We start from the raw sequence: 15050 nt of genomic DNA on the forward strand, positions 1-15050 counted from the left end.
TCAGCACACAAGCTTACGTTATGACACCCTCCAGATGGCGTCCCAGTGCCTTAAAACAAGGGGAAACTAGAAACTAAACTACCGCTTTACTTTTGTGTTGGCCAACAGGGAATAACGGTATTCCTTTTCCCTTCTTGCAGTCGAATTTTCAAACAGCTCCACCTGGCCATGGCAGACACCGATACCTGGTCACGATTTCTGTCCCGTTTTTTTTTTGTTCTTCTAATCACCACTGCATCCTTTCTCGTTCAAAATTACGTACATTAAGCTTAACAATTTCGTCATGCTTTTACCTAATGCCTTGGTAAAAATTTGTCACTGTGACTTCGGGTTGCGATGTTTCAAAAGCCCAAGAAAGTGAGTTTGCTTCATGTGTTTCTTTAATGATTTGACAGGGATCCACGCCCAGTGTGGCCGCACCGAAGAAGGGTAATGAGTCAAGATACACTGATTTTGGTCCGTCGGGTTTCTTTATGACACTTACAAACCCCCATTTCTGTGAATGTTGTGCTGCATCGAAATGTTGCCACTGACTGTGCTTTCAAACCAAGTCGCTTGAGGCAGTATTTCTTTTGCTGATATGGCGTTTGATTGCCCATCAATACATTCAATAGACAAAAAAACAACAAAACCCCAACGTTCCACTATTTCCTTGGTGCGAATGCGCGCTCTCTTGGCAGGTAAACATCTCACCCAAGCTGTCTCATCTTTGGAGCAATAGCGGACTTCTTGATATTCACAAACCACCAGTGGCGCCCTTTCTCTGCAATATTTCTCGCGTGCCCTCCGTTTAAGAAACGAGTCAGGTATGCGCAATCAAAACGCGGTACGTGATATGCGCAGCGGAACGCGGAAGGGGGACTGCGTCTTCGTACGCAATTCATTGTAGATATGTATGTGCCGGGGGATGGGCCCGTTTCTCGTGGAATGCTGCCTTGTTTGCCTCTCGTTGCTGGGGTTCGGGAGTTGTCCGGCGACCGGTAGCACATACACGCCACTGACTGCAACGTGACGCGGGTTCATCCTTTTGCGAAAGTCTTGTTCCGTGGATTGTATCCTAACCTTGTCTAGCTAGGCTGGAGAAGCACGAGAAAGGATCCACGGTGAGTGAGCTGCCACAGCTGAAGACGTGTTGCGCTGACAATCATCACAGTGGACGGCTGCGGATCTGATTATTTGACGTTTCCAGGTCCATTCATCTGTCAGCTCGATTGACATCTGGCCAGTTGTCTTAAAACCTTTCACGGAGGCGTTTACGGACTTCCTCCTTCCTCCAGCATCTTTGAGACGGTGTCGCGGAGAACGAGTCTGACGAGGCTCGTCTCCAGTCGGGGGGATATGGGCGAGCAAGCGGAACCGATGCAGTGGTTCGTGGCAAGGCAGCGTCAAAATTCAGGTGAGAAGCAGCGGCCACCGGGCGAACACCGGTCAATAAATAAACATCCACCCTTTATGTCCGGGCTTTCAGTTGAACAGCCCACCTTTTAAACAATGTTTCCTACTGATTTTGGACACATGAGTAGGCCACATCACAACTCGCTAGGCCCGCAGGATGCTGTCATCACTGCAACGCGACTGCTTGTGCTCATGCACGTGTTTGTTGGATGCCGACGCTCACAATCACCTGAAGTCTTCTCATCGATGACACTGTCATTGTTTATCCTTTATAATTACAATAGCTTTAAAGGGTGCTGTATATGACAGGGCATGGAGAATGACACCTGATTAACTCTCCAAAGTGTCACACTAACGGGACACCGTTTTATTGAATGAGGGGTTCTCGAACTCAGTTTACCAGGATGTGACTGGAGCTATAGTCTGGGTGCGACTGAGCTGCATCACGTATTTGGTACACACGCACATGCACACGCACACACACAAAATAACTCCCACCTTTTCAATCTATCAACATTTCAGAACATAAACGGTTCAATAAACATAAATCTTGCCTCTGCCAACTGTTCTCTTCTCGGCAGATTTTGAAAAAAAAAATGATTGCCCTGGGTTGATGGATATATTTCCTATGGCCACTTCCTGATTTCAACCATCGGACGAACATTTTTGAGTTTGCAATGTCTAACTTGTTGATAAACATCATCAGATGCTGTGACAAGCCTGATCTCCAGTGCAAGCAGTTAGGAAGGGTAAAATACTGTACTGCCCAGGGAAACGATTCAGAAAATGACTCGGCAAAAAGTTGTATCCGAGAAAACATGCAGGCCCCACTATCAGTAAACGTGGTCAAGTAGGGAGGAGGCCACACAATATCAATCATTGGGACTTAATTGGCCCTCAGGCCTCATGTTTGAGACCCCCAATTTTAATGTGCCACAATGCACAGAAATTTATGAAAGAACTGTGAAAGTTTAATTCATCCATCCATCAATTATCCAAGCCGCTTTTCCTCACAAGGGTCGCGAATGTGTTGTAGCCTATTCCAGCCGTCTTTGGGCAAGAAGCAGGGTACACCCTGAACTGGATGCCAGCCAATAGCAGAGAACTTGTTCCACATTGAGTGGGATCTTTCTACAATGAGGTTTATATTCATTTACTCATATTTTTATATTGAGGACAAATTCCCAGTTATTCATAAATTTGAGTCTCTCAACCGTCTGTTAGAATTAGAATCTCATGAAACGCACTTAAATATTCCTTTTGTAAGTTGACCTCTTCAGATATACACTTTAAACCCGCAAATTGTAAATTCTTTAGCATAATGAGGCACTCAAGCTATTCCCCTGTCATTTAGATCCTAACCAATAGTGTTTGTACACCGTGTTCAATTCTATCCCCACGGGCTTGAAGCCTTTAGGATAGTGGCCATCTCCAGGGTGACTTGACAAATATGACTGTGTGTCTCTGTTTGGAAAAACAGTCCATATTTGAGAAAGTCACTACCTCTTTTTTGGTGCCCTGATGCAACCCTTCTCTTTTCTCCATATTATTGAGTTTTGAAATGGAGTAAAAGTACACGTCTACTGTCCTTTCACATGATGATGGATATTGTGGGATATTTTTGTTAATTGTCATTGTAAGCCCATTTGAGTATGTTTACATGACAAATACCTCTTAAGAGACAATTCTTTTCAGACTATTGAGTGTTGCTCCACTGCACCACTGTGTTTGGTTCCCCATTGAAAATGGTGCAACAACTAAACACAGCAAATTTGTTTTTTTCATGTGGTGTATTTATAATAGTTATTGATTAAATGTCTCATTACCGCCATTTGTATTGGTATTTTAACAGATACAAAATATATGCATACCAACTAGTGCATGTACAAAGTATGATCCCTTCATAATTTTGATTATATTCTGTAGCTGCTGAATCCGGGGAGTTGACTTATCCTTTGGTTCTGGGTTGTTTGAAATGTGTAGATTGATATGTTGTCGATGGGAGCTAAGCAACACCTTCACATCCAAAATAATATTTTTCAATAAATTATAGTACTCATTTTTGTTCAAAGGGTATGCCGAAGTAAGAAGAGAGGAAGGATTTACAGGTCTTGCAGATTTGTTGGTCAATCCAAAGATTTACAAGGTGAAGATTAATGTTTGAGTAGGTATGCAAAAGGTATCAACAACTTAGTCTCCCTGAAAACTCTTGACATTTCTTGCAGCTAAGTGGTTTAGCTCACAATTATTTCAAATCCCAGCAAAGGCATGGAAGCACTCTGTTACTAACTTCATGCTTTGTTGCACCCTTAACTCGAGTTTTATTGTCTGTGAATGGAAATGTTATTTGTTATATATTTCGCTCTATTTGACAACTGTGCAGTGATAACTACTCCTGTTGTTACAAACAATCATGGAGAAATTGGGTTATCAGTTGTCTTCTAGCTCCAAAGCAAAATATTCCTCGAGAGTTACTTGATTGGTTAACTTGATGGGAAATTATCTTAAACAGGTTAGTAATTGGGTCGAATTTGTTTCTGACTTGTGGATTCAGTGGTAAGTATCTCTTAAGGATCGGATTGCATTGCCGTGACTCAAATGTTAGATCTTTGTCATCATGCACAGAGCAATTTATAAAATATCAGAAGACCACGGCACTATGGTACGAGCTGTGCTCTAGTTTTGTTCTGTGTATGTGAGGTGCAAGTATATTCCGCCGTGTCCAATGGGCCTTGCAGAAACTGATATCATGTGGTTTTGGAGCCAAGTCACGATTGGCTCCTTTTCAACTAAATTGTATTGCACGTAATGTCTGTTTATGATGTTTGATTAAATTTTAAAGAGAGTCTGTGGCTGCAGTCATCGTGTCGCCACATTTTCAGTATCTGACCAAGATATGCATGATTTCACATGGTTTGTGGTGGTCCACTACAGACAGGTTGGCAGTTCGCATTTGCATCTCAGCACTGGCAAGCGTCCTTATACACAAACAGGCACATACAAACAGTAATACATCGGCTGAACCACGAAAAAAATGGAGAGGAAGGAGGTGAAAAGGATTGAGTGGGTGGCGGTGGGAGAAAAAGATGGAGAAAGAGGCAGAGGGAGAGTAGGAGTGAGTGGCACATGGCTTTCAGTCTAAAAAAAGATGAGCAGTGGTAAACCAAAAACCAAAATCTGGCTTTGTTAGATAAGGAAGAGCAAGGCGAGAAGAGAAAATGTAAGTTTTCTCTGCACCGAAAATGGTGCAGATGCACACTCACTTGTTTCCATGCTCACAAATGTCCTCTAAAATATGAATAGTGAATGAGTGTGTGGGTAGGAAGGCGAAGGAGAGAGCATTAGGAGAGGGAAGAGTGAAGAATGGGAGGGAGGACTAGAGAAATGAGAGGGAGGGTTTCATTTGGATGGACAGCATGCTGCTGTCTTGTGATGGGTTGTGGAGCGACAGGCTGATTAGAAACAGCGAGAAGTGGATGTGGATGTGACAAAAGCTGAAGGGACTCTTTAAAGCAATGTAATTCTCACTCTAGGCGAGATGAAAGTGGAGAACTGGGAACTATCATACCAGTTCAGTGTATCGAGCTCGACATTCTCTACAGCCTCAATGCATGCATGGAGATGTGACTTGTGTGTTCAGGCTCCACAAAGTCTCTTTTATATTAGCATTATGATGTACATACTATTAGATATTATTTTAGTAATGATAAAAACAAGGATCAAGCCTCTTGCAACAGTATTTTCTCTGAAAATGTTGATTAATTCTGACACAGTAATATCCAGATGGCCTTTTGATCGATGATTGATGATCGGCTCAATCCATTCCAGGAGTTAGACTTACCCATCATCAGACTTAATTGCTGTACATATATGCCACATTCTCTGTGGTTGGTAGTAGTTAAAAAATGTAAAGACAAGACAAAAAAAAAAATCATTAGCAAAAATATTATCTATTGTCGCTGTTCTTTTTTTAGTCTGGTTTATCACAAAACTTTAAAAAAAAATTAAGCCAATCAAATAAGGTACTTGCAAAATAAAAAGAGTGATGCAACATATAGGCAAGTGACTTTTGCTGGTGCTGAGGTACTTTGTCTCGTCCTTGTTGTTGCCCCATTTGCTTTGGGCTTCTGAATTATTTTTCCTTTGGAATTTTAGCCTGAATGCCAAGTTAACTGCAAAAGCAGTCACGGTCTGATTGGCTTCTGTACTGCTCCTTCTTAACAACTTTGCGTCATTACACATTCTACAATCTATTATTACCATATTTTTTCTCCAATTTGTAATATTTCAGCAATTTTTTGTTACAACCTCAGTCTTCTGACTAAAATCAAACATGAAGAAAGACCAAACTTAATTTGTACGTACCGTGTGGTTAAAATCTGAATATTCTCTTTTTTTTATGCAGAAAAAGCAAGAAAAGACTGCAGTGTTCCCACATTATTTGTATGAGTGAAACAGTAGCGACATCGTTCATCAAGTCGACTTGGTATTTATTTCCCCCCGGTTACTGATAAGGTATTTGGCCTGTTTGTTGTTCAACCAGTTTGTATGGTCTGTTAAGAGTGGGCATGTTTGCAAGTCAAACAAAATGCTTTCTTTTGCCATGTTTACATTAGCAATTGAGAGGGAGAAGAAATGATAGTGAGTCGGAGCCTAGGCGGCCTTTGTGCCACCGCTTGGCTTGTTCTGGAGTGACAGGCGATGGGAGGAACACCAGCTGCAAGTCATCCCAGATCAACCTGCTGTTTGCCTACTGGGCTTTACTGGTTTGTTGACATCATATGGTCTCCATCAGGTGTGGCTATGAAGTTATATATTGCGATGCATTGGGATTTGGGCGGTTTGAAATTGTGGACTTTACTATTTTAAGCGTTTAATACATATCCACGACTTAAACTTACTTTAACAGGCAAATAATGAGTACTCTTGCTTGTTTCATTGTACATGTCAAAGACAAAGCTATAATGACAGACCGGGAGCCTTGTCATTGTTGTTACATCATTGTTGTTGGGTCACGTGTGTAGGGGTCGGGGCCTGGCAGGCAGCCATACACTGTGTCGCACAAAGGCGCTGCTCACGTGCAGGGATGTGTACGTCTTTTCACAAAATGTACGACTGCCCTTTTGATTCACAAGGACTCAGATGAGCGTGACCCATGTAGTATTGTTGCATAGAAAGTCCGTATGAGTCAGGTTTAAGATTATTTAGTTATTTCAGGGTACGAAATGGTGTAAAGTGTAAAAACAGCTTCAGTTCAGGTACAGCAATGGTACACAATTATTCCTCAAGAGAGTCATTGACAAGCAAAGTTCCCTTACCACAAAACCAAAAATCAGATGTGCAACTTATTGTAGTGTGGTATTCGGTGTCCTGCTAAAAGGCACTAATGACAAGGCTTCTGAATTCCACTGGCGCCTCTCATCTTGCAAACTGTCCATTGCATTATTGCTTTGGCCTAAAGCAGGACTTGAACCAACCAACCGGCGATCCTCAAATCTTTGCAGCAAGTCGCCAACAGCGGAAATGAGCCAAATGTTTCAGAATGGCAAATGTGAAAGCTTTGCGAAACAAAACGCCATTACCTTTTTTGAGAAATGCAATGTAAATATTAGACTACTGTTATCACACCACAGGTCAGAGCTGAATAGTTCTACTCTGAAAAGATTTTAATTAGTAATGCACCAGAGTCTGAGTATGCTTGTGTTGTTTAATTGACTGTGATGAGATGAGTGTGTGTCTTTTTATGGGAGGCTGTAATAATTCTGGCAGGTTAAATTGACAGTGCGTTTGGTTTGTAGCAAAAATACTACTTGAGGTCCTTTCAGCATGATGTCTGTATTGTGTGCCGTGCTGAGAGCTAAAGATTAATTTCAGAGACATTTGAGTGATTAATCAGAAAAACTGATTAACATAACAGCATGTGGTTATCATATGATGTCAAGCTGTCCTGGTCTGTACATTTACTGTAATGGTATTTTCAGTTATCTGATTAAAGAAAAAAATGAATCGGTGATACAGTTCCACATACAGTAAGTTTCCTTTGGCCTGCAAAAAATGTACAATACTTAAAATAAATTAAAAACTGGAACACAGCTGGGATAGCCTCCTGCATCCCCGCGACCCTCGTGTGTAAAAGTAGCTCAGATAATGGATAGATGGATGGTTAACATTACAATTTATTTATTCATTTTTTATCCCTTTTTGTTTTTATCAACGTAAATGTGTTTTTAAAAATATTCTGGCAGATACTAGAGAACATCACACTTGACATCCACTTGTCATGCTCTGGTTGAAAAAAAACTTCCAACTATTGCTTAACCCCTTGCTTCATGACCATGATGACAGTGGATGCAGCTACAAATTTCGACATGGCGCTTGCTCTTTAAAAAAAAGAAAGCTGCTGTAAAAAAAAAAAAAACAACAACAAACAAAATGATGTAAATGCATAATTCTTATTTTCACTCATGGAGGCAGTGTTTACAAGCGGGTGAATTACACTGGTGGAATTGTGTGTGTTTCCACACCAAGCACAGGAAGTGGACACAGCGCCAAATATCCTTCTCCTCCACCACTCCTCCGAAAACTTAACTCCTTGCATGTGGCGGCCACCTGAAGCTAACACTGAAAGTGTTCTTACCTTTTGCGCTTAGATAAACAGTAATCATGTTTGAAAATGGCAGTTCGTCACCATGTCTAGCTGACGAGTTACAGGCAGAGGACTTCAATGTACGTCGGTAATATCTCTAAATTAGCCACACCATCCTTTCACAATCTGGAGAAATTCAAAAGTCACTCACCAATACATTAATAGAAAATGGCAACAAAAAAAAAAGAAGCAGACAAGAAACACTACTGTTGTGGAATTTCACACTTGATGGGTGAGCAGGCACTCCATGGATGCAACTATTGGAATCAGTTTAAGCAATTAAGAACATTTTCCAGATGACAAGTCTTTAAAAAAAAAGTCTTAAAAAGTAGAGCAAATGCATTAGTGGATGATTGATTTAAATAGTTTTTTTTTTGTTTTTGTTTTTTGCTAGTTAGGTTTCCCTGGGTGTTTTTGCATGTTGATTTGCTCTCCTTTCGTAATTTAAAAAGCAGGTGATCATCTTCCCCATTGTCGTCTATTTCACTTTCTAATTTGTCGTGTTTGTTTGTTCCATTTTGTGCGCTTAAATCATTGGAAGAATGTGCTGAAACTCTGACCTCAAATGCTCTTAGCTTTCCATTGAGTCATTGTATGGGTTAGTGAATCAAAGAATTTTATATCATACGTCACATCATGTTTCGTCAAATTTTGTATTCCTATGGTTGTGTGAGTGTCCTGTCCTCTAACTGTCTTTGAATTTTATATCTGCCATTGTCTGGTTTGAGTATTTATTGACCTCTCCAAGCGCCATTAATCATCTTACTGCCTAGTCACTTCATAATTGAATTAAGTCTGGGTCTCACTATCTCAGTATGTTATTCCATTGGGTATTGGGTAGTTGATTTTTTTTTTTTTTTAAATTAATGAAGTCTGTCTGGTCCTGTGGTATGAGCATGACCAGATATTCTTCTCAGGATATGGAAGAAAATAACTACCCTTACAATGAGGACTTGTATTTTACTTGCAAGTTAGCGAATCAATCGATAAGTAATATTCATTGATAAATGTATGGACATATGTGCCTGCTCCCTTTGACATTTATGCTGCCATTAAAGAGACGAGCAATCAGAAAAGGCACTCAGTCACAGGACTTATACATCTGTTATAGCGTATATGGAATAATGTGCATTTACATGCTTCCAGATCTGCTGCAAGGAAATGCTGGTATTTTTCTGTTTTACACATCCCTGGTGAGTGTTAAGTAGGTGGTGTTGCCAATACATTTTTTTTTCTTCGCATTAAAGCGCTTGGGTGTCAATTTGAATGCTAAGTACAATCTACAAAGTCTACATCCAGTAAAGTATTTGCTGCTGTATACTTAATTATATTTACAGGCAGTCAGATAAACAAGACCAGGTCACGACTGAGAATATTAGTTTGAAAGATACAGCATTTATCAGGGACGGGTGAGTAACCCCAAGTTATACCATTACCAGGTATCGGACTGATGCCAGTCTCATTTCAAGGTATTGAATTCTTGTGAAGGCAGCCGATATCAGCGACCGATACTTAAAGACAAAAAATAAAAATATGACATTGAATAAGTCTTCCTGGCTAAGTAGTTGTGTCACAATTAAAAGTAGGAAGATTTGTACAAAAGCGTGTTTTGAGAGCGTAAGAACTGTTCTTGTGAGCCTAGTTTTGATGCCTCGTCTTCCCACCTAGAGAACATACACACATGCATGCTTGCGCCTGCTCACACGCATACGACAAGCATCGATTGATAGTGTAGCTTAACTTTGTTAAAATAAATGACCAGCTGATTGTTTAGCAATGGAGGGTGCACGACTGAGTAAACGCCTGAAGATGGATGAATTTCATAGGGAGCGGCACGGATCAGTTTTAGAGTGGTCGTCTCCCAAACCAGGGGTTTTGGTTTCAATCCCTGGCTCTTATGACCATGTCGAAGTGTCCTAGAGCAAGTTATTGAACTGAACTCAGTTGCTCCTGATGCTGCGCCATTAATGTGTGAATGCGAAATGTGTGAAGTGGTTAGAGTGCCTTAATTGGTAGAAAATTGCTATACATGTGAAAGTTGATTCACCAAGACCAAAGACTGTAGAAGTTACGGCATTCCTTGTCTCTGACATGCAAGCTTTTTTGCATTAATGTCACAATTCGGTACGTATAAAAGTCTTTGGGTGGGTCACCTTAAAAAATTACATGGCAGCAAAACAAAAAGTAAAATGTGGACACAAAACAGTTAACATTACATATTCAAGTCAATTTCCTATTGGCCTTTGTGGCCAAATTAGAAAACCCAAGAGTTTTATTTTTGTTTATTTTATTAACACAATTCAAGACTTCTATGAATTGGTGAGGCCTTGTCTTCCAGATTGGGGAAGGAGTGTGACAACTCCACATGGACATTAACTTTTCACACGAGCACTTCAATGTGATCAAATTCCTTCAAGGACACTTGGCTTTTCATATCATCTTATTTACATATTGTTTGACAAGCAGCAGACAAATGGCTTTCATTCGAATGAATGGAGTCAGCTGTGCTACTCAACAGTCGTCACTCTTGCTCCCTCCACCTGTTTCAACCTAAATATTTCAACACCGCGTTAATGAACTCGATTGGCCGTGTTGCCCATGTGATCAAACTCAATTTTTTTATTCACTCCAACCAGTCAACGTCAATCATTTCTTGAGGCCATGGTTTCAACTTCCAATTGACGCCAATTTGGGTTGAATCCAGGTGACAACCCGTCATTTAACGACATATAAGCTTTACATCCTAAACTACACATGCTATTTTATTACTGAGTGGTGTTAATGCAACATGGACGTTCTGATGAATCTTTCCCTGAATCTTTAACACAGGCCGATTAGCAATGTAATGACTAATTTAGAATTGGCTCCTTTGATCTCATTAAGAAATTGTAAAGTAGTTTTTGTGATTGTTTGAAGATGAGTTATGAAAATGTGCAGACTTAGAACAATTTAGTACTCATTTTTGAGCAATAGCATTAACCTGTTTTTCACCTTATCAGCTGTCCATGTTTTTTGGGCATGAATAAAATGACATACTTGGGCTCCTGATATGAGTTGGCCTACCTCCACAATTAAGTACTACGCCCCTGCCATTTTATCACAGGCTAGTTGTTGCAATTGTGAGTTAGTGAGAAATAATAACTTTGATCATTTGTACCACCGCATGCAGTTTGCTTGTAAGATCCCTCATGCTAAAAATATGGGCGGCCCTGCCGAGCCAAATAGCTTGCTAGTGGTAGCTAGCTGCTACATAGCCGGCTAGCTCGCTTGCTGGCTCGCGCCCCGGCGGCAGGGCCGTCCAAATCGCCACTGCATTATTTTGTATTCTGCGGGTGGGTCTACTCAACAGACATACATCAGCAAAAGTCAACGGTTTATTACGCTAGCCGGTGGCTAGCTCACAGGATAACATTCTTCTGGATGCCATGGACCAATGACTCGGTCATTCATATGTCACAGTTTTGCCTGGTGTTGGCGACGTGTGAGTTCACATAACCCATTGAAATGCATCAAACAGTATATCACAGCATACCGTTTATTTGCTGCGGTGTAAATCAACTCCAGCTATCTTACATTAGCGACTTTAACTGGGCAATGATGCAGCTCTCACTTGGCGTTTTAATTAGTATTATTAATTTTTTTATGGCAAAATGCCAAAGAAGACTTTTAATAACTGTAATGACTGTGCTATTTAAGGTTGGAACAAGGCGGGTGCTGGCGCTTTCTCAGTGACTGAAAAATCATCGCAACAGACTGATCAAAACAATGAATATATGTCTTTTGCTCAGCATTTTTCGTCTTTGTCACATTTATTGAAAAATAAATCGACATGATGGATTTTGTTTAAACAAAGCTCCTATAGTGGAGTTCACCATTAAGGCTAGATCAGCCTGTGTCGGTATCATAAGGCCTGCATCAGCCTCTCTGTGGCTCCCCTCTTCCTTCCCTCCTCCTGTGGTTTTGCCATTTCAGTTGGTTTATGACCAGAGGCAACGACAATGAACTCTGCTGTACTTTTCAACAAGAAAATGATCAGGCCCATGATAAGAAGTCTTTTTTGCAGGATACCATCTAATGTCGATACAGGTTTGCTTTCTTTTGTTCACCAAGTCGAATATTTCTCACAAGCCCTTCTTGAAATTGTTCTTGTGAACTTCACCTCGCTGTGTGAAGTTAATCGTTGCCCAGCTAGAGCTCACCATGCAGAGCTTTTTGTGACCTTATGTTATTTGTCCTGGTTTTCAAACCGCCCACCAACCCCCTTTCTTTCCATTATTAGGTGGTTGAAGCTTGATCTTTTAGTGTTCCTTTTTTGCACTGATTCCTAAAGTACCAAAGAGTGGGCCATAAGTGCAAAAGTACCCAAAGAAGATTTGTTTTCCTTCATTCACAAGAACCGTTTACAGTTAGTTTAAAGTGCGTGAGGAATTGTCTCTTGTGTGTCCTCCAAAAACATGGATGCATTTTATGCAATTAATAGCTTTGTGTTCTGTTAAACTTTAACCAATTAATGCCTTTGAGTGCCTTTCCCAGGTAGTGTGACATTAGATAACTGCATCATGGTAAAATTGTTGTACATCATACATGGTTTGCCTCTGCTTTGCTTATAAATGCTGACTTAGTTTCCAGCTTTCTGGGCTGTAACTTGACAAAAACATGTGGAACATGTGGATCAGCCCTTAATATTTGTTATTTTTTTCATGTTACTTCTGTGTCCTCACAGGGCAGTGATGCCTGGCATGGTGATGTTTCGGCGGCGCTGGTCAGTCGGAAGTGATGACCTGGTGCTGCCTGCCCTCTTTCTGTTTTTGTTACACTGCATCTGGTGAGTCACTTTCTGACACAGAACTGTTTTTTTTTTCATTGCATTGTTATTTTTGGGTTTCTACTACATGATTTTACCTTGTTGTTATTTTCAGGCTTGTAGTCCTCTCTGTGGTTTTGTTCGGCCTTCCCTATGGCTCTGACCAGTCCTGTTCTATAACACTGGTCGACCATGGCCGAGGGTACATGGGCATCTTGGTCAGCTGTCTTATCTGTGAGAGTGCCATCATGTGGTTAAGTATGAGAGGCAGCATTCTGTACACACAGCCCAGGGAAGCTGTGCAATACGTCATCTATATTCGACTGGGTAAGCGGCATCACTTTTCAGCCATGTCTTTCTTTCTCTCTCCCTCTCTCGCTCTCGCTCTCGCTCTACACATACATGCATCGCGGCCTCCCCGGTATTAGAGACAACGGGATCACGTCATTTAATATCAAATAACTATTCAATCTATATATATTTATATTTTATTTATTTATTTTCTGGGTCTCTGGTATAGTTTTAGTTTCAAGAAAAAGGAGATTGATTTTGCTCATATTGATTATTCTAGTCAACCTTTTTCCTCTCTCTCCAGCCATTCTTCTGGTCGAGCTTGTGTATGCAGTGGTGGGAATTGCCTGGCTCGTTCAGTATTACCAACCATGCTCTGATGTCACTGCCAAAAACCTAGCTTTGGGTGAGTCAAACACAGGCTTTAAGTCGATTGCTTATGAGGACGTGAAAATGATGTCATATCCCAGTGGCATGAATTTTATTTGTAGTCGTTCGCCCTCTGCTGAATCCACCAATGCATATTTTTTCTATGCAGAACACAATTCACTTTTGGGGGTTGTCCAACAGTATTTATGAACTGGGGTAAAACATTCTATAATTTGTTTAAATTTGAACAAATTTGTGATTTTTTTTGGGGGGGGGTCAGCTTGTCAAGGCCTGTTGAAACTTCATTTGCCAACTTGTCCACTGGGACTTGGTAACGCAAGTCCATTTGATTTGTGTTTCTATCCACATGTGTATTCAAATGAATGACAGTACATAAAATACCTGGTGGTATATATTGTGCTCATACTCAAGTGTGTATTCCTCTTATTCTTGTTGTGTTTTAGGGATTGTTGCATGCAACTGGCTAGTGATATTTAGCGTCTGCATTACGCTTATGTGCACTTTTGATCCTACCGGTCGGACATTTGTCAAACTGAAAGCAACTCGCCGGCGTCAACGAAACCTTACAACATATACACTAAGGTACTAAAACAAACTCTCATTTGTTGGCGCACATGGGAACATCCACACCCCGATTGTCAAATTTTCCTTGTTAACAAATTGACTCCATATTTAGACACAGACTTGAGGAAGGCCAGGCGAGCAGCTGGAGCAGGAGACTGAAATTCTTCATGTGCTGCACAAGAACCCAGGACACACAATCAGTGAGCCAACCACATGAATTATTTTACTGAAATAGAACTGCTTTTGGGATATGCAATATACAGGGAGGTTTCCCAAGGTGACAACATCGAGTGTTCCAAGGTTACCAACAACAGGAAATAAAATAATGTAAAATTCAGCCCATAAGCCGCAACCTTTTCCCCAGCTTTAACCTCTTTTGATTAAAAAGAGATGCTGCTTATTCTCTGATGTCTCCAGATCTCAGGAGCGTCACGGTCATACTTTTGAATAAAATCCGGATCTTCTTTACTTACTACATTTATACTTCTTTTTATTTTACAAAGTAGGAATATTGAAATTATGATCATGAAATTAATGATCTTGTCATGTCTAGTTGTGTTATTTTTTCTTCACATTAATATTTACTGCTATTTTGATTCTCAGGCCTTGAGTCGATTTCAACTGGAATCTTATGTACATATTCATGACACATTGCTGCCAGAACTCAACTCTCGTAAACTCACGACCCCCTAGATCCATATTTGAGTCTGTCAGAGATGCTGCACATAACGCCACGCCCTCACATTTGCTGCTGTACTCCGCAGGATGCATATTCAGAGGTGGCAAGCCTTTTTGCAGAGTTCTTCAGAGACCTGGACATTGTGCCGAGTGATATTATTGCTGGCTTGGTACTCCTACGTCAGACACAGAGGTCTAAAAGATCATCTATCCTTGACCAGGTATTACAATATCTTTCTTTTAAATGAAACATGTGTATTTTCTTCCCCCTGCGATGCTCGT

The 15050-nt window shown here is 40.7% G+C and overlaps 1 protein-coding gene across 2 annotated transcripts in view; it reads left to right on the forward strand.

Moving 5' to 3' along the window:
* The first annotated feature begins 698 nt into the window (after window positions 1–698).
* dagla (diacylglycerol lipase, alpha) overlaps window positions 699–15050 on the forward strand; it is a 30773-nt gene continuing 16421 nt past the window's right edge. The window contains exons 1-8 of one of the 2 annotated variants that reach the window (XM_088296258.1): window positions 699–1103; window positions 1190–1396; window positions 12765–12866; window positions 12961–13172; window positions 13441–13542; window positions 13970–14108; window positions 14203–14290; window positions 14855–14989. In XM_088296258.1, the coding sequence (XP_088152384.1) occupies window positions 12772–12866; window positions 12961–13172; window positions 13441–13542; window positions 13970–14108; window positions 14203–14290; window positions 14855–14989 (771 nt within the window). In that variant the 5' untranslated portion in view covers window positions 699–1103; window positions 1190–1396; window positions 12765–12771. The remainder of the gene's footprint in view (window positions 1104–1189; window positions 1397–12764; window positions 12867–12960; window positions 13173–13440; window positions 13543–13969; window positions 14109–14202; window positions 14291–14854; window positions 14990–15050) is intronic. The other variant, XM_088296257.1, reaches the window with a different exon arrangement.

The sequence above is a fragment of the Idiotropiscis lumnitzeri genome, chromosome 5 (assembly GCF_059441095.1).
Source record: "Idiotropiscis lumnitzeri isolate Australia: NSW breed Sydney's pygmy pipehorse chromosome 5, RoL_Ilum_1.0, whole genome shotgun sequence".
NCBI classification, from domain to species: Eukaryota; Metazoa; Chordata; class Actinopteri; order Syngnathiformes; family Syngnathidae; genus Idiotropiscis; species Idiotropiscis lumnitzeri.